General features: G+C 28.6%; 2 protein-coding genes across 2 annotated transcripts; one reads left to right on the top strand and one right to left on the bottom strand.

The window, feature by feature from the left end:
• Window positions 1-3,594: 3,594 nt before the first annotated feature.
• Window positions 3,595-4,417, bottom strand: LOC124920021. Its single transcript, XM_047460412.1, has 2 exons — window positions 4,212-4,417; window positions 3,595-4,084 (listed from the first exon to the last, which is right to left on the bottom strand). Exons 1-2 carry the CDS (start codon window positions 4,337-4,339, stop codon window positions 3,811-3,813), a joined length of 402 nt encoding a protein of 133 aa, XP_047316368.1. The 5' UTR covers window positions 4,340-4,417; the 3' UTR covers window positions 3,595-3,810.
• Window positions 4,418-17,437: 13,020 nt separating this feature from the next.
• LOC124922742 (growth-regulating factor 8-like) lies at window positions 17,438-19,287 on the top strand. The gene is made up of 3 exons (XM_047463452.1): window positions 17,438-18,122; window positions 18,196-18,520; window positions 18,707-19,287. Exons 1-3 carry the CDS (start codon window positions 17,984-17,986, stop codon window positions 19,164-19,166), a joined length of 924 nt encoding a protein of 307 aa, XP_047319408.1. The 5' UTR covers window positions 17,438-17,983; the 3' UTR covers window positions 19,167-19,287.
• The last annotated feature ends 2,202 nt before the right edge of the window (window positions 19,288-21,489 follow it).

Genomic DNA, 21,489 nt, shown 5'->3' with positions numbered 1-21,489 from the left:
CACAACTTAATGAAGAATGTCACAATTTCAATGGTGGAAATGGTGCGTGGAAGGTGACTAAAGGAGCAATAGTTGTTGCTCGAGGTCACAAAACTAGAACGTTATACACGACTTCAACTTGTAGAGAAATAGTTGTTTCTGTATTTGATGACTCGAAGAAAATTTAGCTGTGGCATTACAGGTTGTGTCATATGAGCGAAAAAGGGATGAAAATTCTTTTGAAGAATTGACAGATTCCAGAACTGAAGTCTGTTGAACATCAGTTATGTGAAAACTGTATTCTTGGAAAACAGAAACGAGTGAGTTTCTTAAAGATTAGGAAGGAGCTCAAGAAAGAAATGCTAGAGTTGGTATACACTTATGTGTGGAGACCTGCACATGTTTCTTCTATTGGCGGATCACAATACTACATGACGTTTATAGATAATTTGACAAGAAAGGTATGAGTATATTTTATAAAACAAAAGTCTAAAGTATTTGATATTTTCAAGAAATGGAAGACTTTGGTTGAAAATGAAACAAATTAGAAAGTTAGGTGTTTGAGATCTAACAACGAAGGTGAATATATCAATTCATATTTCAAAGAGTATTGTGTTGTGAATGGGATCAGTATGGTGAAGACTATTCCCCAAACGCCTCAAGAGAATGGAGTAGATGAACGAATGAATCAAACATTGAACAAACGTGCTAGAAGCATGAGATTGCATGCAAGGCTGCCTAAAACATTCTGGGCAGAAGCTATCAATATTGTTGCCTATTTGATAAACATGGAACCCTCTGTTCCTCTTGAATTCAGAATTCCTGAAGAAGGCTGGAGCAATAAAAAGGTAAACATTTCTTATTTGAAAATGTTTGGTTGTTTAATATATGTTCATATTAATGAATGTGATAGCAGCAATCTTGATCCAAAGTCTAATAAATGTTTTTTCGTTAGTTATGGTGATATCGAGTTTGGTTATCGTTTCTGGGATAATAAAAATCGGAAGATCATTCGTAGCAGAAATGTTATATTCAATGAACAAGTTCTCTACAAAGATTGTGTTGGGAAGACATCAGATGGTCATTCCAAGTTGGAAGAGACTAGTACAGTCGATTTGAGAGAATTTTCAGCTGAATATATACCGATTGTCGAAGAAGAACAATGTATTATTGAAGATGAAATCGTTGAGAACGTGGCCCCAGAGGTAATCAGCAAACATCTGTTATACAATTGAGAAGATCGTCAAGAAATCGAAAACTAGTTGCGAGATGTCTCCATCTCTAAACTATATCTTGTTGACAGATAGAGGTGAACTTGCATACTATGAGGAATCAATACAATCTGATGAATTAGTTAAGTGGGAGTCTGCGATGAAAGATGAGATGGACTCCTTGATGTTGAATCAAACTTGGGAGCTCACTAAGCTGCTAAAGGGAAAGAAAGCACTTCACAACAAATGGATCTTCAGAATTAAAGAAGAACATGATAAAACCATGAGGTACAAGGAAAGATTGGTTGTGAAAAGATTTCAACAGAAAGAAGGTATTGATTACAATGAGATCTTCTCTCTAGTAGTTAAATTGATGACAATCAGAACTATTTTGATTTTGGTTGTGAAAGAAGACCTTTATTTTTAACAAATGGATGTCAAAACTTTTTTTCTTCATGGTGATTTATATGAAGAGATTTACATGCAACAACCAGAAGAATTTGAAATCAAAGGAAAAGATGAGCTTGTGTGTAAGCTTCAGAAAAGTCTGTATGGTTTGACACAGGCTCCAAGGCAATGGTACAAGAAGTTTGATAGTTTCATGAAAAGTAACAATTTTCTGAGGTGTGAAGCTGATCATTGTTGTTATATCAAGAGGTTTGATAAATCGTACATTATTTTACTCCTCTACGTTGATGACATGTTGATTGTTGGAGCAAGCTTGTATGAGATTAACAAGCTTAAGAAAGAGTTGTCTAAAAAATTTGCAATGAAGAATTTGGGTGCTGCAAAACAAATCATTGGGATAAGAATTTTCAGGGATGAAGAAGTTCTCAAGCTTTCACAAGAAGAATATGTGAAGTTCTTAGGAGGTAAACTTATATGATGCAAAACTAGTTAATAACCCCTTAGTTAGTCACTTCAGACTATCTAAAGATCAGTCACCTTCAACAGAGGAGGAGAAAAATTAATTGGCCACTATTCTGTATGCCTCTGCCATTGGTTGTATTATGTATGCGATGGTTTGCACAAGACCAGATATAACACATGTAGTGGGAGTTGTTAGATGGTTCATGAGCAACCCGGGTAGACAACATTGGAAAGTAGTAAAGTGGATACTACGATACTTAAGAGGAAGTACGGGTCTCGATTTGTGTTTTAGAAAATCTAATATGGGTGGTGGTGATGTTGATAGTAGGAAGAGAACAACATGGTACATTTATACTCTGGGAGGAACTGCAATCAGTTGGGTTTCAAAATTGCAGAAAATTGTAGTTCTTTCTAGTTATGAGGTAGAGTATGTTTCTGTGACAGAGGATGCTAATGAGATGGTGTGGTTATAACCGTTTTTGCAAGAATTGGGTCAAGACTACAAGAGAAGTGTGTTGTTATGCGACAGTTAGAGTGTCATTCATTTGGCAAAGAATCCAGTTTATCATGGAAGGACAAAGCATATACAGGTTCATTAACATTTTATCCGGTCAACTTTAAAAGATGGAGTATTAACTCTTGAGAAGATTCTCGGGAGTCAGAATCCAGCTGATATGCTGACGAAAGCTGTGACAAATGAGAAACTGAAGTTGTGTGCAACTTCAGTTGGTCTTCTTCGTTAAGAGACCGGATGGAGAGCCGCTACCGATCGATAGATGATGAAGTTAGTCTCCAAGTGGGAGATGTTGAGTTATGTAGTCTACACTTATAATAAACTCTACAATTGTCAATTAGAGTTTATTAGGTCTGTATTTGGTTTTGGGCTTGACCAATAGTTATTTAGGTTTTATTACTTAATTGTTTACTCTATAAATATGTGATTATTAAGGGTTTACAAAATTAGACATAATTCTAGAGAGATAAAGTGTGAGGCAAAAACTCTGTATTTCTTCTTCTACTTCATAGTGATATTTGGTGGCGGCTGAAGTGGACGTAGCTCATTTTGAGTGAACCCCTATAAATCTGTGTCTTCTTGTGTTCTTCTTTCTTAAGTTTTTTACGAATCGTTTCAAATAGGTCGAAATTGGGAGATACAAATCATAACAACTAATAATGAAATCTCATTAACTCTCTCATCCAAGAAAAGAAATTATATTTCCCTATAATCTTTAGACTATAAGTTAGTTTTTAGAAAATGGAAATTTTCTACTAAGCTATTGTTAGATTTAAATTGTATCACATACTTTCTTGCAAATCATAACCAAATCAATATGAGATATTTGATCAAAGGTTTCAAATTCAGTTCTCACTAATGCCGACCTATGTTAGTTTCCTATGTTCAAAACAAATACAAGTGAAAGATAAATAGTTTTTTGTTGTTTGTTGAATTGTTATGGCTAATTTAAACATTTTAAAGGTCTAAAGTTATTTTTTAAGAATTTAATGGTCGAAAAGGTTGGTTGGTACATTCAAATGATAAAGTTCCATAATGTATAATCAAACCAAAAGGAAATCACTCATGTGAGACCGATTTCTTCGTGGATTCAACATTTTTCCTCACAAAAAGCTTCCCTATCTCTTCAGTTACAACATTTCTTCTGTGAACATCATTCACAAAATTCATTTCTACCATTGTAAAAGACTAAAAATGACTATTTAATGATAGCAGTCATTGCAAATGGCAAAAATCTCACTTTCCCTTGAGCTGAGGTGGAACTAATTGACCTCTTATGGTATCTGAAATAGTTTTGGAGACTTTAATATGCATAGAAGAAGATGAAGAACCAAATCCAGAAGCATTTCTCTTGCGTGCCACAGAAGCTTCAACCCATCTATTATGGTTATTGTAACTCACGGGATAAGATCGAGAATTTAGAGAATTCAATAGCATTGAAGCATCCGGAAGCCTTATTACAGAAGGTTCCGAAAAAAGGGTACTCAATTGTTGAGTTGATGAGAATTTTCTGCAATCATGTAAAACTAGATCTTGTTTAATCATTTAAATGTACAAAGGTTCAACAAACAAACAAGAAATCAGAATTAGGGTTTTTTGAAATGCAAAATAACTCAATTGATTAGATATGAATGAACCTCAATTTCTGTAAAGAAGGTGGAGGTGGAACATGGACTTTTGCAATATCTGGCTTACCCTTTAGGGTTTTCAAGTCTTTAAATTCTGCTTCTTCATCGTCTGAAGAAGCATAATCCACCAGCGACATCGTTTTCTTCTTCTCCTAAAACATTAACATGATTTTCGCAGATGTAGTCATATGCAGCATAAGAACATCATCATTCAAATTATTCACAAATTTAGGATAGAGATTTCCGGAAAAATGAAGATTGAACGTGATTTGATTGATGGGCGTTTGAAATCAATTAAGCTTTGTTGGGCTTGACACCAACTGTAAATAAATTGAATTTATTAAGCCCACCTTTGAAATCCGATTATTTTATATGAATTAAAAAAAAACATATTTTGATTTATTTGGCCTCTTATTTTATTTGTTTTACATGATAGTTTTTTTTTTCTCTTACATGGTTGGGTATATGGCTCACTCATAACTTTATATAATATTTTTAGAACCATCTACTAATAAAGTGTATTTGACATAAAACTTGGTATTTTCTTACCATATAATTAATTGGAGAATAGAAGAAGAAAATATATGAAAGAAATGAAGTGATGAGGTGTGAAATAAATGAGTGTCCCAAGCTGTCTAAGAAAGAGTGGAGAAAGGAAATTAAATATTAAAATAAAATGTCATATATATATAATTTTTTTTATTTGTCTCATTTATCAAAACGACATTGTTTTGATCTCTAAGACAGTAAGTGAGACAATCTCTTGAGACAGCGGATCCTCATTTAAAAAAAATAAAAAAAATAACTAGTTATGTGCATTTTGAACACTAATTAGACTGTACATACCTGGACTTTCGGGATCAATGAACTTAGTTCGGTGAAGTGATTGAGACACTCCTTCAATATTTATATTAAAGTGTTCTTTATGCATGAATGTTGTTAGTTTTATCTTTGAACTTTGATATGCTAGCTCTAATGACCTAAAATGCTATGGGAAGGGTTAATTATACAATGTAATGAATGTGTTAAAAAAAAATTATTTTTTGTATATCTTGATTCTTGATTGACAATATTTGTTAAAGTCCAATTGGAAATTATGTGATTATTTGAGACAATGTTTAAAAATATTTCTCACAATGTCTGGTTAATCATTTTTAAACAAGTTAATTATAATTTGTTAGTGATTAAGTATAATTATAGATTTCAATGTTTACTAGTGAATTGAGTTTCATAATTTTTTTAGAATTATTAAATTAAATAAATATAATTTACAATTTATATTATAATTATTTTTTTATATTTTAATTAAAATTATATTAATTATTAAATAATAACAGTACAATAATTTCTACTAATAAATAATATTATTTATAATATAAATAAATATAAATAATAATATTTTTAAATTTATATTTATAAAATTTATACTAAATTTTTATAGTATACACCAAACACAAAATTATAAACTATATACAATTTATATCATTTCTTATAATTTATACCAAATATCAATAACATATACAGCTTATAATATCTTATATTATTTATAACTCGTTACAATTTATACTTTTATACAATTTATACCCTATATAATTTATACCAAACGCTACCTACAAATATTAAATTGTTAACATTTCTAAATGGATTTGATGTTCAAAAAGAACTTGGTGGAGGTGATGAATATTTAGAAAAAGTTTAATTTTTAATAAAACTAGCACGTAGTTGTGCATTTGCACAAGTAATGATATATAAAAACCGGAAAAAAATTATGGTTAATATGTGATAACATTTTTTATTTATTCTCACATATATTTCCAAATTAACCACAACTCTCGACCCGACAATTCGGACACTTTGAAAATTAAGCATCATTATATATATATATATATATATATATATATATATTAGTTAGTTAAAAAATTGAACTTATAGTGTTGAAATGTCACGCGTTCATCAAATTTGGTGTTGAATTTAAAATAAAAATTCTTATTAGCCTAGTTGGTTAAAGGGTTGTACTTGTTTTTTTAGGTTGTAAGTTCGAAACATACCTATAGAATTTTTAATTTATTTTTAACCTTTTTAAGTTAATGGGCGGCCAACCCACAATCCGACCCAAATATCCATTTACTCTCACATATTTTATGGTTTTTTTGACAAAAATGCTTCGGCGATCCAAACATCGATCCAAGCCTGGGAAAATCTTCCTACACCATTGGTGTGTTCTCCAATCACTAGTAAACTTTTAGACCTGTCGTAATTCGAATTGTGTTTCAAAATTAGATTTTCCAAGTTAGATCGGGTTGATCATATTTAGGGTTCAATTTTGTGTTTTTTATATTGAAATCAATCCTTAAATATTTTCTAAGCTTTCTGTCGAAAGAGATTTCATCAATTCAACCTAAAAAAAACCTAATTTTGATTTGAAAATCTAGAAATTTTGAATTTCATGTTCTTGAGTTTTAAGATTGAATTTTTTATTTAAATAGTTGCAAAACATGTGTGTAAACATGTTATGATGATTTTCATATCATATTACATCCATCTAGATAATGTTTGATCCAACTGAAATTTTAAAAAAATGAGTTTGAATTTCAGTTTTAAAAATTGTTACAAAGCTTGACTGATCTTCCTGTTTTAGGTGTGTTCGACTATAAACATCATTTCAAAGTTATTGGAACAAGAATTAGGCCATGAGATGGCCTAAATCAAAAGATCCAAATTCTTGTTCTAGAAATTGGGTTAAGAAATTGATCAACTCATAACTCGATTGATCATGTTTATGATTAAGGATTGTGATCCTTATATCCATATGACTTGTTTGCAACTTATAGATCATGTCTTTATGATCTGTATTAAAAGATACAAACCTGCAATCTTCATACCAAATGAAGAACATTCGGTCCTCTTGGACCGAGTCTAGTAGGACCGAGGACCGAGAAGTAGGATTGAGGATCCTTGGTCCTGACCGAGACTGTGGACCGAGAAAATTAACCTAGGACCAAGACCAAGGACCGGTGTTCTTGAGTTAGGACCGAGTCTTAGGACCGATGTTCTTGAGTAAGGACTCGGGAATCTAACCGAGGATTTTAACCTAGGAACGAGAGGTCTAACTTGGGACCGAGACTTCCAAGTCCCTCAACCGAGAAGTCTAAATCTGGGACAGAGACTCTCAAACCTAGGACCGAATAACCCGAGTTTAGAACCGAGCCTCCTAAACCCCGGGGCCGAACCCTTCAGTCCCTTGACCGAGTGTCCCGAGCCCCAATCCAGACCACCCTCGGTCTAGACCGAGCCCATCCGGACCTAGACCTGTAAAAACGAACCCAAGCCCTACGAATCTGGTCCTAAGGTCTGTTTGGTTCTACTTTTCAAAATCTAAAATTATTTAATTTAAAATTGGATTTTAATCAAATTGTTATTTGATTACTGCAAATTCCGAAATTATTTAATTTTGAATAAAATTGATTATTTTTACATAATTAATTTCAAAAGTTCCCATGTATTTTTCAAAATCATTTAAAATAAAGTTTTTATTTTAAGAAATGCCTGACAAGAAAACGAAGGTTGAAACGCATCGAACCTCGATCCACCCCGGATTCTCCTATATTACCACGTGTCATTCAACACCTGCTAAGTTACGGACTAGTGACCATCTCTAGTGGTTACAACTTTCTTGGCGACTCTATTGGGAAAAAAATTTTGATTTATGAACAAAACTCTAGCTATATAAATTTTTATTTATAATATTTCGAACCTTTATAATAGTCCACCTGACAGGGTTCATCACCCTAAAAGATACCTAGGCTCTATCCTAATAATTTTCAAAAATCAAACAGGTATATCACTCTTGACTATGTGATGAAGTACTAGATCAGAACACTATAGTTCTACGAATTACATGAAGAACGATTATACTGGTTTATGACCGAGAGATGTTGCGTGAGGAAAAACTAGGAATCCGACATTGACCCCCTCCTCGAATTTGATACATCCGTCAAGATGTGACCTTAGCGACGGTGGGGAGAAATTCCAAACTAAATCTCGACTACACCTTAGCACATAAAACCTGGTTAATTTATCCACCCGTTGTTTGACGTCCCCAAACAACAGAATCTCGACAAGTCAACTTGTACGTGCTTATTTATTATACATGCATACATCGCCTTTCCTCGTGTTCGTAGAGTCGGGTTTCCCGTTTACCCACAACGGAGGACCCCACCATTCACTTGTCTGCTTTCGTTCCACTCCTTTCCAACTCATTTCCAGTTCAACAATTTCAACACCGCGCCCCTTCTCCAGGGCGGCAGATGGGTCTAGAGAACCGAACTGTCTCACGATTCCCTTCCGGTTAGCCATTTTTGTACATCGATCTCCGGCTTAATGTTGAGTCTTTGATGAGCTCAAGTTGGCTTGAACCGGGTTCCGAAAAAGAACTGACCGGTTAAAAATAAACATCTCTAAGCATAATTTCTTTATCAAAATCAAACGACATGTTATTCAAGTTGATTATACGATCACAGAATGGCCCAATTTGAGAATGAATATATGTTCCTTTGGCGCCACCATTTCCACGAAACTGAATGGTACTATCGAGGTTACATTCTAAATTCCACCCTCAAATACACTCACTTTCGTATCCATCATAATTTTATGATGGAAATGTAGCGAAAGTTGGATCTATTGTAAAGGGCCTTCATCATCGGGGACTGCCAAATCTGTCCAACTATCGAAGAGTTCAAGCAATCATGATGATTGACAACAAGAACATCATAAAGCTTAAGCCCTCATAAAGTCCTTGTCTCTCAGACGCTTTGTTCAAGAAGAATTTGGTTATACCAAAACCACAGTGGACAAAATCATCGCAAGGACATACTTGGACCTTCCACGCTGGATAAAGTTGGCCACTTAGAACGAAGAAGTTTCCTTGAATTTCATTGCCTCCTTGCTCATGATGACAATCATGATGGCCCATTTTCTCCTCGCCTTATTAGGCAACCGTCCACCATCCTCCAAGATATTAAAAATGGTTTATCATCTCTAGGAAGGAAATAAGGAACCCATTGAAATTATCCTAGCTGAAACATTACTAAGTTTCAATGAATCTTATTTCACATACTATCTTATCTTAACAAGAGAGGGACTCACATTATCCTCTACATAGAATCTTGGAAAGGATGGAGCACATACCTCCATCGGTTCCCGGTGGTGAGATGCGTGTCATAGTTCAATGCTGACGAATCAGAAGTGCCAAGCCAGAAATACCAATCCATAACAATGATTTCATACATGAAAAGAAGATGGTCTATCTAATGAACGATCAACCCATAATTATGCTTTGGGTCTCGAGTTGATCACTTCTTACTACACTAGCGAGCTTTTTAAGCAATTTGGGCAAGATTGTATGCCTCTTTATCATGATTGTGTGGTTGATATAGACAAGCCTATTGTTGATCAATGACTAAGCAAATTACCTAGAGTTGTAGAATGATGCAGTCAAGATGATAATTTTGACTCATTCCAATGGGCATGAATACCTCAAATACTATGAATTACAATTTGATGTGACATTTATTATTGCATTTTAGGTATGAGAATGAAATTAAAGGTTAGATATGGTCTTATATCTCATATGTTTGTTCTTTTACGTAGCAAGTTCACGGTTTGTAACTCACTATTTCGTTTAAAGAAGTATAATAGAAGTAATTAGAATTTAGAAATAAAATTTAGTCAATTATCTAATCTTACTATTGCTATTAGTTATCCTATAATCTAGTTTATTATTTAGAGTTTAATTAATATAAATACTTATACTTAATATTTATTTAATTAATCATATTTAGTAAAATATTAATTTAATATTTCACACTCTAAAAGCTCAATTAAATAAAATTTTAATTATTTTTATATTATCAGTTCTAAAATTTAACTACGAGGCATTTTCTATCAACCAATTAGAGGGTCCGCATGCATTATACGTTTTCAAGGTGCAGGTTCCTGTGTTGACTGCTTTTAATTAACAGTTGAATTTGGTCAATCCACCAGAAGCCTAATCCTATTAACTATGAACCAGTCCGTCCAATCCAACAGCCTTAGGACTTTTTACTTTAAAATTTTCAATTTTTAAATACTTTTAGTCTCTTAAAGTTTTATATAAAAATAAATAAATAAATAATTTAAAAAAAAATATTTTTTAAAATATTTTTTTATAAACAAAAAAGGAATTTTTTTTATTAAAGACCATAGATTTTCAATATTTTAATAAATATTTATAAACATCTTTTAAAATAATTAATTCATGTTATTATTTAATTAAAATTCAACTGATTTTTTAAAAATATTTTAATGAATATTTATAAATTACTTTTAAATAATTGTAAGCTAATTAATTTTTTTTAATATTTTAAAATTACATACAATTTATAATTATTATAATAAAATTATATATATATATATATATATATATATATATATATGTATGATTAAGATTTAGATAAATATGTAAAATAAAAAGTGTAAGGTAATAAATTTCAAAATTTGGTCAAATATTTAGAGTAATATTTCCTTACGAGGATTACGGAGCAGCAAGAGCAATTTTTCCGAGTGTAACCAAATCCTGAACTGTAAAACAAAATCTCTAAATTGTGTTTAATTAATTACGTAAAATATTTTTCTTAATTTATAAAAATTAGGCAGTGATTCTATAGTTTAAAGTCAAAGTTCCCAATTTATTTAATACTATTTTCTAAAATCAAGTCGTAAATTAAAATAAATACTTTAAATTTAAAATTTAAAATTACAAAATTAAGAAATCAAGGCGCTACAGTAGCTATCAAATTAATTATTAACTTAAAAAAATACTTTTTATTTTACATCAAATTGATATCAACCATGTATTTCTTTATGGAGTTATGGGAGAATACATAAATGGTTTAGAATCTGAAACTATAGATAAAGTTTATAAGTTAAATAAGAGTCTTTATGGTATCAAACAAAGTGTCAAGATAATGACATGCTAAAATATTTAAACTTAAATTTTATGGGATTTAAAAAATTATATTATGGTCATGGTCTATATATTAGACATTATTATTACTATATATGTTGATTGATGATATGTTAATAAAAAATAATAATATTGAACAAATTTCAATGCTTCAGAAATCTATCAACTTTAAGATTAAAATCAAACATTTAGAAAGCGTTTTTTTTTTTCTTAGTCTCAAAATTGCACATATTGTCCATGACATTAATATAAATCAAAGAAAAAAATATATTCTTATCTAATTGATGATGTTGGCACAGTGGGCTGTAAGCATATAAAACACACAGGGTGTCAAATTGCATGAAACATTGCAAAATCTCAGGTAAAAATCAAATAAGTTAATAAGACTAATTGACAAACTCTTATATCTAAACTTTACAAGACATGATATTACAAATGTTGTGCAACAATTATCTCAATTCATGAATACACATTTTGTGTCATTGGAAAGTTGCACTACACATTGTGAAATATCTAAAAGATATTGTTTGTACTAGAATTTTTTACCCATTTGATAATGAAATCAAATTAAAATCATATGCAAATTTTGATTGGAGATCTTTTCCTCCAACTAGAAAGTCACTTATTTTTTTTTATAAATCTTAGCAATTCAATATCTCTTGGAAAACCAAGAAATATGGCACTGTCTCAAGATCTAGCTGAGTTTCTCATGTTAGCTAACACAGTATGTGAAATTCATTTGATCTCATACTTGTTCAAAAAAAATTATATTACACTTTCCATCACAATTACATTGTATTGTAATAATCAAGTTGTCATTCATATTTCAAAATATTTCAAAAAATGCAGTGTTTCACAAAACAAAAAACACTTTGGCATCTTTAGTCGCGTTGTTAGAAATTTATATTTAGTTGGTTTTACTAAACTTAATTATATATTTTTAAAGTCTCTTGATTATTCAACTTTTGAGCATCTCATATCAAAATTATTTCTGCAAGATATCAATCTTGAGGAAGGTATATTAAGATAAGTGTGTCTTATATGTTGTTAATTTCTTTATTCTAATAATATGTTGATTAGGGAAATAATCAAACAAAGTTACACTTATTAAAAAATATAATCATCTATTTAAATATACATATAAATTTTAAAGAGTATAAGGTATAAGTAATTTATATATATATATATATATATATATATATATATATATATATAGACGAGGAGTTAAGCATTACTATATAACAAGTTGTTCCTTGTTCATCTTTCTCTTCTTGAATTCTTTTAGATTGATTAATCGACTTTGGAGTCACTTTCTTTGCCTGTCCCCAGGAATACCGAAGCACAAAACCGAGACAAAAAAAACCATAAGCAACAGTCCTTTGATTGATCTTCTACAATTATAATTATGTAATTGTATCTACAAACAATCAATTTTAACTTTAAATAGTTTGATTATTAAAAAATTGTGTTATAAATTTGATTGATTGTTTGATTCTTTGTGTGAATCAAATTTAGAGGCGTAGACAAATGTTTAGTCTTAATAGAAATTTAGTATTATTTATTTTTTTACAAAGTAAATTCCAACTTTATTTTATTTGTTTGGCGTTTCATTTGATTTTATCTTTGGTTATAATTTTCGGTAATTATTTGTATCAGTTAGTAATTTTTATTAAAATTATTATGATAAATTATAAATGGTAATTACAATGTATGATTTAAAACTTTTAGAAATAAGTTTAATAAGACTATATACCATCCACCCTTCTTAGAAATGTTATGCATAAATTATTGACTCAAATTTTAGAAATAGTTTGAATAAGAATAAGTTTAGCCAAACCATCTTGATCAATCTATGTCATCCACCCTTTTTGGAGATGTTATGCATAAAACATCTACTCAAATCTGGGGAAAATGTTAAACTATAAAACTAAGAAGTATATGATTGTTTTTTTGAACCACTAAAGGAAGGGGTTTGGACTTTAGGAAGACAAAAATGAACCATATGAGTTTACTTGCTAAATTATTATTGAAGTTAATAAGTATTAAATTTAAAAATAACACATTTTTTTTTGTTAATTATAATTATATTAAGAAATAAGATTATTTATTTTTTAAGTTTTTTTAAATATTATTATAATTTACTTAATGTGATAAATGATATATTTTAATTTATGTAATTAATATTATTTTATAAATTATAAAATAATTTAAGTATGTTAAAAATATTATTTAATATAAATTATAAAATTTGTATTTTTATAAAATAATAAATTATATAAAAATTACTTTGAATAGTTATTCTTACAAATAAAATAAAATTCTTTGTTTTATTCAAATAAATTTAACTAACACTTTTCTAAAAAAAAATTGAAATAACAAACACATAAAATAAAATAAAAAATTTAATCCAACTCAAAATATTTTGATATCCAAATAATATAATTCGTGCTTGGATTGAACTAATGTTCAAATACACCCTCACATCTAACTCAACATGTAATTGTTTTTAAATTGATGATGCCTAACATTTGATTCATGACACCAAAATTTGATCTCATCACTCTTTTCAATCAAATTTTTTTATTACCCTTTTTAAATTTATATATATTAAATCTTTTAAAATATATAATATATTTTTTTTAAAAACAACTTAGTGCCATTTCATAAAAAAAATTAAAAGTGAAAAAAAAAAATTAACAATTTTTAGAATTAACAATGAAACAAAAATTGAATTACAGACAACAACAACAATCAATTAGCGCCTATAACGTTTTTATTTTAATTCTACTTATAACTTTCTCAAACGAAATATCTCATATCTGGCAGTTTTCTATTCTCTTCATTTCTTTCGATTCTCTCCAAGATTGAATGAGTGCATTTCCATCTGAAGTTATATCTCCCTAAATATTTTTAGCAGTTCTATTTCTTCCACTGTGAGTTCTTGAATTTTGTTCTTTTCAGATATTGTAGATTACGAATCTAAAGTAGCATTTTAGCATATTTACATAGAAAGATCTTGCTTTTACTTTATTCTTTATTCACTCTTAGATTTTTTTCCATGTTCTTGGAAAGTTAATGATGTTCATGTTTGCAGCATACCTCCTCCAGATTTGTATTACAAAAGAGCATTCCCCAAATAAATAGTTTATGTTTTCCTCAACTCCTCAAACATATGACACAATTGATATCAGGAGTTTATGTATTTTCGAATTGTCTTTTTCTGTCAATTTTTTCCTGTATACTAGTTAGAGAATAAATTGGTGATGAGGAATAATCTTTGGAGACCATACCATATTACGGCAATCTAACTCATGTCCTCTTGTTTTAACCATTTTTCATTCTTTTCCTGTAATGAACTTCTCGTTATTTTCTATTTTCCAGCATATTTCATCATTTCTTTCATTGAGTTATTTCTATCTCATTAGGTTTAGAATTTTATCACTCTAGAATACACCTCAAAAGTGAATCATATTTACCTTCACAGACGTCTCTAAATGAGTACCTAATGCATTCTCTTCTAACTCTACTTTCTTGCATTTCTTCTTTGAATATAATAGGAATATTATCTAGCCAAGGATCATACCAGAATAGTACCCATTTTCTATTTACAATTGTGGTTTGCACCAATTGAAAGACATTTTTTCTTATATTTATGATCTTCTTCAATGATCATGTCATTCTTTCATTGATAATTTGTGTCCAAATACTCTGTTTTTTTTTCATAAATCTTGTATGCACCCATTTGACCCAAGGGAATCCGGTTTCTGCTCCAAATCCCATAAGCTCCTGATGGTGAGAGTTTTGTTCCATTCAACACAACTTTTATTCTTAGTCTACCTTGAGTGCAAATATATAATATAATATAATATATTATATTATAATATAATATAATATAATATAATATAATATAATTTTTTAATAATATTTTTTATTTAAATATTTTATATTTATTTTTTCTAATGTTTTTTAAATATCTTTTTTAAAATAAAATTGTTATTTTATTTTTATTTAAAATTTAAAATTTTAATTAATTTATTATAATTTTATTATTAATATATAATATTTAAAATTAATTATACAAAAATAATTATATTATTATTAATTATTGTAATTATTATTAAAATTTTATTTTATTAATTATATTTTATTTTAAATAAGTTTTTCATATTACTTAAATAATTAAAATAATTTCTCTTAATAAATAAATTTAAAAAATTATTATTATTTTAATTACAAATTAGTGTAATATAAATATAAAAAAATTATAATATTATATTATAATTATGAGAAAATATAAGAGAGAACACCATGGGAGAGAGATAACATCACACATAAAAGATTAGTTCAGAGGTTCTGAGTTTCTCTAATCAAATAAATATTTTGATGGAATGAAACAAGAAACATCTTCATTTATTCTCTTTCCCTTTTATAAATAAAAAAGACATGTAACAAGTATACCCCTAAATAATTATTGTAATAAAAAAATTTATTCTTTAAATTGATTCACATATTCTTTTTATTAAAGTGAACACAACAATCAATAAATAGAATTATTCTTTTAATTGAGACACAAATTTAGAAAAAGACAAATAAAATTTCAGTCAAAATAAACTATTGTGATTTTTGATTGAACATAATAACAAAAAAGAAGGTATGTTAATAAATAAATTTTGGGAAACATATTTATGTATAAAAGATTGTAAATAAAATTAAATAAAAAAAAAAAAGAAAAAGAAAAATGGAAAGAGAAGACAATTGAGATACATACTGTTTCCTGGTCCCCACTGATCCATTTTTAAGGGCCTGGCCCAGTGGGCCTAATGTACACGAGACCCAATGCAGATGAGAAATGATAAACGACGTGCTCTTTCTGTTTCCGAAAGGGACGTCTCTTTTGACGGAGAAAACTCTCCACTCCATACCAAAAAATATATATTTGATATAAAAATATTTGTGTTGGACACATTTTTTTTTATATTAAAAATTGCTTATTGTGCTCGTTTATTAATTAACTTTGTGACAAAATTTATACTTTTCACTAATAAAATATTGATTTTTTAAAATTTGTAATTATTTTTTAGATTTTTATAAAACTAACCCTAACCTAGTTATCAAATCTCAAATTTTGATATTTAAGAAAAATTATTGTTACTTAAACTATCCTACGATAATCAAAACATTACACCAATAACCAATAAGTATATTTATCAATTTTTATAAGAAAGATAGTCATAAAATCTCAAACATGTTACTTTCTAATTGATATTTATCAAATTATGTCTCATCAAAATGAATATTAATGTAGGTCACAAATCAATAAATAAAATTGTTATACATTAAATTACATCATCAAACTTTTAAAAAAGCGTGCTAATTCAAATAAAATTTGATAAAAGTAAAAACTTTGAACAACATATGAGTTTAAATCAAAAAACAATTCTAAATATTTGTATTTATTTTTTGGTTATGTATTTTATTTTGAATATTAATTTATATAAGATAATATTATTTATATACATTCTTCTTCTTTTTTATCCATCAAGTGTAACTAATTGTATAATATTTTAGAGTTTAAAAAAGTGTAATATTTTTGAAAAAAACAAAAAACAAGATTTCACATTACATTAAAATTTCTTGAGATTGAATTTTTTTACCATTGAAGAAGATTTGCAATACATTTAAGAATTGAATTCTTTGTCATGGACTATTAAGGTTAATATCAATCTTATCATCAAACTACACCAATATATTTGAGTAGCTTTTTTATACCTATTTAAGAAATTGTTGATATATTTGATTCAAAATTATATTTTTTCACTTTATTCCTATAATAATTTGTTTTGATTATTACCACTTTATTATTAGATGAGGCAAGTCAAGTTTTGTTACAAAAAAATTCAGGTTATAATAGTTAAAACTTAAAAGGTATAAAGACACTTGGTAGATGTGTTTTGAAAAAATAAATACTTTATTCCTAAAACATAGATTAATCCATTGATCTAAAACTTATGTCTACATATTTTGAAAAATATGTAGAAAATTACATCAACTCTAATGAAATTGATTCAAAAACTCAAGAACTCAACCATAAAAATAACAAACAAAAAAAGAAAGAAAAAAAGTCATAAAGTTAGATATTAGAGGGAGAGAGATGGTGGGTGGGTGACAGGAGAAGAGGGGACCAGGTTTGCAAGTTTTGTTCGTATTCCTTAACAAGGCCGAATGTTGGAAGCACAGGAAGCAAAACCCCAACACCATCGTTTGGCTCAAAATGGCGGCACCCTAACAACATTCATTACATTTATTATCATTATTATCTTTCTTCTTTCTCATCACTTAAATGCATTATTACTTGAAGAAAGTTCAAAGACAAATGGCAATAGATTCGATTCAAGTTTTCTAGGAACAATAAAAAGAGAAAAGCCGAGAATTTCTTCTTTTACTTTCTTTGTATTTGTTTCTAAAGTTCTATGGAGGGTGAAAACAGACCCAAGAAATCAATACCATCATCGGGATGTGATGTCGTTTTAGGTTTGAATATGCAACGCACCGAATCTCTTCCTTCTAAAAGGACGATGGTGATGCCTCATCATCCGACCATATGTACCGTTGATTCTGCTGCTGCTTCTTCTGCTTCCTATGGTTTGTTCACTTCAAAAATGTTTTTTTTCTTAGAAATTAATTATGGGTTTTTGATATTCTGATTCGTTTTGCAGGTATAAACGCCACAGATCTTCCTCTTACTCCTCATCTTCATCTTCTTCCTCCGTCTGTAAAAATGCCTTTTACAGTCAGTCAATGGCAAGAACTTGAAAGACAGAGAATGATATACAAGTACATGTCATCATCTACCCCTGTTCCTAATGAACTTCTATTCTCTCCACTAATCTCAGATCCTCCCTCTTCCCAATCCAACAGTAAGATTTCCCTATGTTTTTTATACAATTATCTCTAATCACTATACTAACAAATGGGTTTTCATTTTTGAAGCATCCGGGTTGGAATTGAAGTTTTCGAGAAGCACTGATCCTGAGCCATGGCGGTGCAGAAGAACAGATGGGAAGAAATGGCGTTGCTCAAGAGATGTAACGCCTGATCAGAAATACTGTGAGCGTCATGCTCATAAGAACAGACCCCGTTCAAGAAAGCCTGTGGAAACTCTGACCCACAATTCCAGTTCCATTTCTCGCATTCTGTCGAGCACCTTACCTGCAACTGGAAATGTTAATGTTGTTACTCCATCTCCTCAGCCATCTTCCAATCCAGTCTTTCAATTCCCATCTTCTTCTTCTGCATTTGGGCAAACCCATAAAAGGTCTGTTCTTGATTTCTTCTTCAATTTCATTAATGTCTTGTTTAAGTAGGGATTATGACAATTCATTCCTCCAATCCAATTTGTCCCATGTTTAAGTAGGTATAATTTAAACCAGCATACTAAACAAAAACTAAAAAATGTCCGATTTTAGTTTTTTCCTAATTTGTGGCTATTGATGAAAGAAAGGTCGACGAGTGACTGGTTGTCTAGCTATGGACAACAATGGCAGCAATTCAATGAAGGAGATGTTGATGAAGTACAAGATGATCATGATAGGAGAATGAGAGAAATGTCCCAGAATTGGCTGTCGAATGATCATAATCAGTATCTGTCTTATATATCTCCAAATATATCAGCAAATTCAAACCAGATGATGACGACTAGGCATTTTATTGATGCTTGGCCGTCTTCATCCTCTAAAGAGAAAGAGGATTTGGTATTAAATGGAGAAGATAATGAAAATGTGAATTCTCAATTGGGTATTGGTATTCTTACTCAACAATCTCCATGGATGGATTCTCATCACCAGCCTGGTGGTCCTTTGGGAGAGGCTTTATGTCCTAGCAACAACAACAACTCCGGCACGGACACCACCAACGCAGGTAAAATCTCCGGCCAAGATGGAGGCCTTGGCTTTCCATTTTAACTCATAAAAATGTTTTTGTTCTTGAGAATGCAACTCTTAAAATGTTTTTTTTGTGTGTGTTTTCAGTTATGTGATGCAACTTGTTTTCTTCATTATAAAGTACACTTATTTTATTAATTTAGTTTTTATTTGTCTTAGATTACATTTCTTTTATTCTAATATCATTGAATGGATTTTAAATGTGCAATTTAAAAATGGTTCATGAGAAAATCTCTATAATACCTAAATGAGATACAATTTGATTTTTCAGGTTCCATTTATTCAGTCATTGCCAAAGAACTTAGAATTTTAATTATTTTTATGGAAACATAGGTCATTTATCATATTTCAAAATTTAATTAGTTACATATATTCTAAAAATTTCATTAACAAGAGTCCAAAAAGGGCACAATTGCCGTAAAAATAAAATTATAAATTAATTTGATTGATCAAAACTATTTTCTTAAAAAATCTTTGTTTATCTTGAACTAGAAATACAATAAAATATTTGTGATTAAATAATCTTGAATATAAAAGTTCTTATCATAAAATTGTTGCAAAAATTAAATGTCTTGTGATAATACAAACAATAGTTTGATGTTATTTTTTTTCCATCATTAATTTACAAAATTAATTAACTAAAATATTATTTTTTTACTTTTATAAAATTAAAATTTTCAACATAGAAAAATATTATAATAATTTAAATAACTAAAATTTAAATAATCTATTTTTCATGAACCATTCTTTTCTTCAAAATATTCAATATAAAACCCATAACCCAACATCAAACAAGCCTATTTGGTTACTTTTTTTTTTGTTTTAATTTGTGACAAGTTTTTATATCATCAATCCAACTAGGTTTTACCCCTATAATATATTAAAACTATCATTATTAATAAAAAATATTAAATTTATATGTTTATTCGTGTTACGTAAAAATATAAAATAATTATATAAAATATAAAATATAATATAATATAATATAATGATTTAATTATATATTTAAAAATATTATAACTTTTTATCTTAAAAATAAATAAAATAAATTAAAAGATCTATTTGCATTATTTTATATATATATATATATATATATATATATATAAAAGATAATATATAAAAAATATAAAATAAATAAATTGAAGACGAAAAAATAGTTAAAATGGGAAAATGAATATGGGTTGGTCTGAGGTAAAATGGGGAAATGAATATGGCATTCAAACACATTTTACGTTTGCAAATGTCGTCCAGGTGTAAGGTAAAAAAAAGCACGGATAATGAGATTTGTGTGTAAGTTGGAGATGTCGCTCAATTTTAATTTTTTATAAATAATGATATGTTATGAACTTTTTCATTTATTTTGCCAAATCTTTACTATTGGAAGATATTTTTTCAATTCAATAAAATATATATATATATATATATATATATATATATATATATATATATATATATATATATATATATATATATATATATATATATATATATGATGAAACTGCTATTTATTTGTCAATAAAATTATTACTTTATTATCATCCAGATAATATTGCTTGTTTGATAAAGGATAAGAGTTAATTAATATTTTTTTTTTCAATTTTACAGTTAGTTAATATGAGATTTTTAATTACTTAGATAATATTTTTATTACTTAATAGTGAGTTAAATATATAATTAAAATTTATTGAAATCATTGTTAAACAACAGATTAAATGAATAGAATTTGATTTACTTTTTTTTAAAAAATACTTATTTATTTTTAGATCTGGTCATTCTTGATTTGTTATATTTTTGAAAAATGAGCTACCAAGCTAAGAGGTTCCATGGCATTTGTGTAATTACAGTTGGAACCAAGGAGATTTCTGATTCACTCCTGTCTTAGTCATTCTAAAAGAGGAGAAATGCAAGAAGGAAACGTTTTTCCTAATTAATCATTTTGTTTTGGTTTTTAGTCATAAATAAACCCAACCCAAATGTAATGGAATACTCTCAATATATATATATATATATATATATATATATATATATATATATATATATATATATATATATATAATATTCTGCTAGTTATATATATAAATAAGCTGAGAATTGCTTAAGATAAATAAATATAAATAATACAAAAACTAAAACAAACTATTCAATGAGCTACCAAGCATATATCCTAAATACAATAAAGAATAACTAATGTTGAAATTAATGAGAAAAACAAACTACCGTTAGGAGGTCCTCAAAGAAATAAATAAAAGATAGATAGAATTATTTTAGCGTAAAATAACTTTTGACTGTTTTCTTGATGATTACGTGAGGTTGATTAAATACATAATATAATGATCAATAAATA

Source organism: Impatiens glandulifera, chromosome 1 (genome assembly GCF_907164915.1).
Source record: "Impatiens glandulifera chromosome 1, dImpGla2.1, whole genome shotgun sequence".
NCBI lineage: Eukaryota > Viridiplantae > Streptophyta > Magnoliopsida > Ericales > Balsaminaceae > Impatiens > Impatiens glandulifera.
The sequence above is the reverse complement of the archived record's forward strand: the minus strand, read 5'-3'. Positions and strand labels throughout refer to the sequence as shown.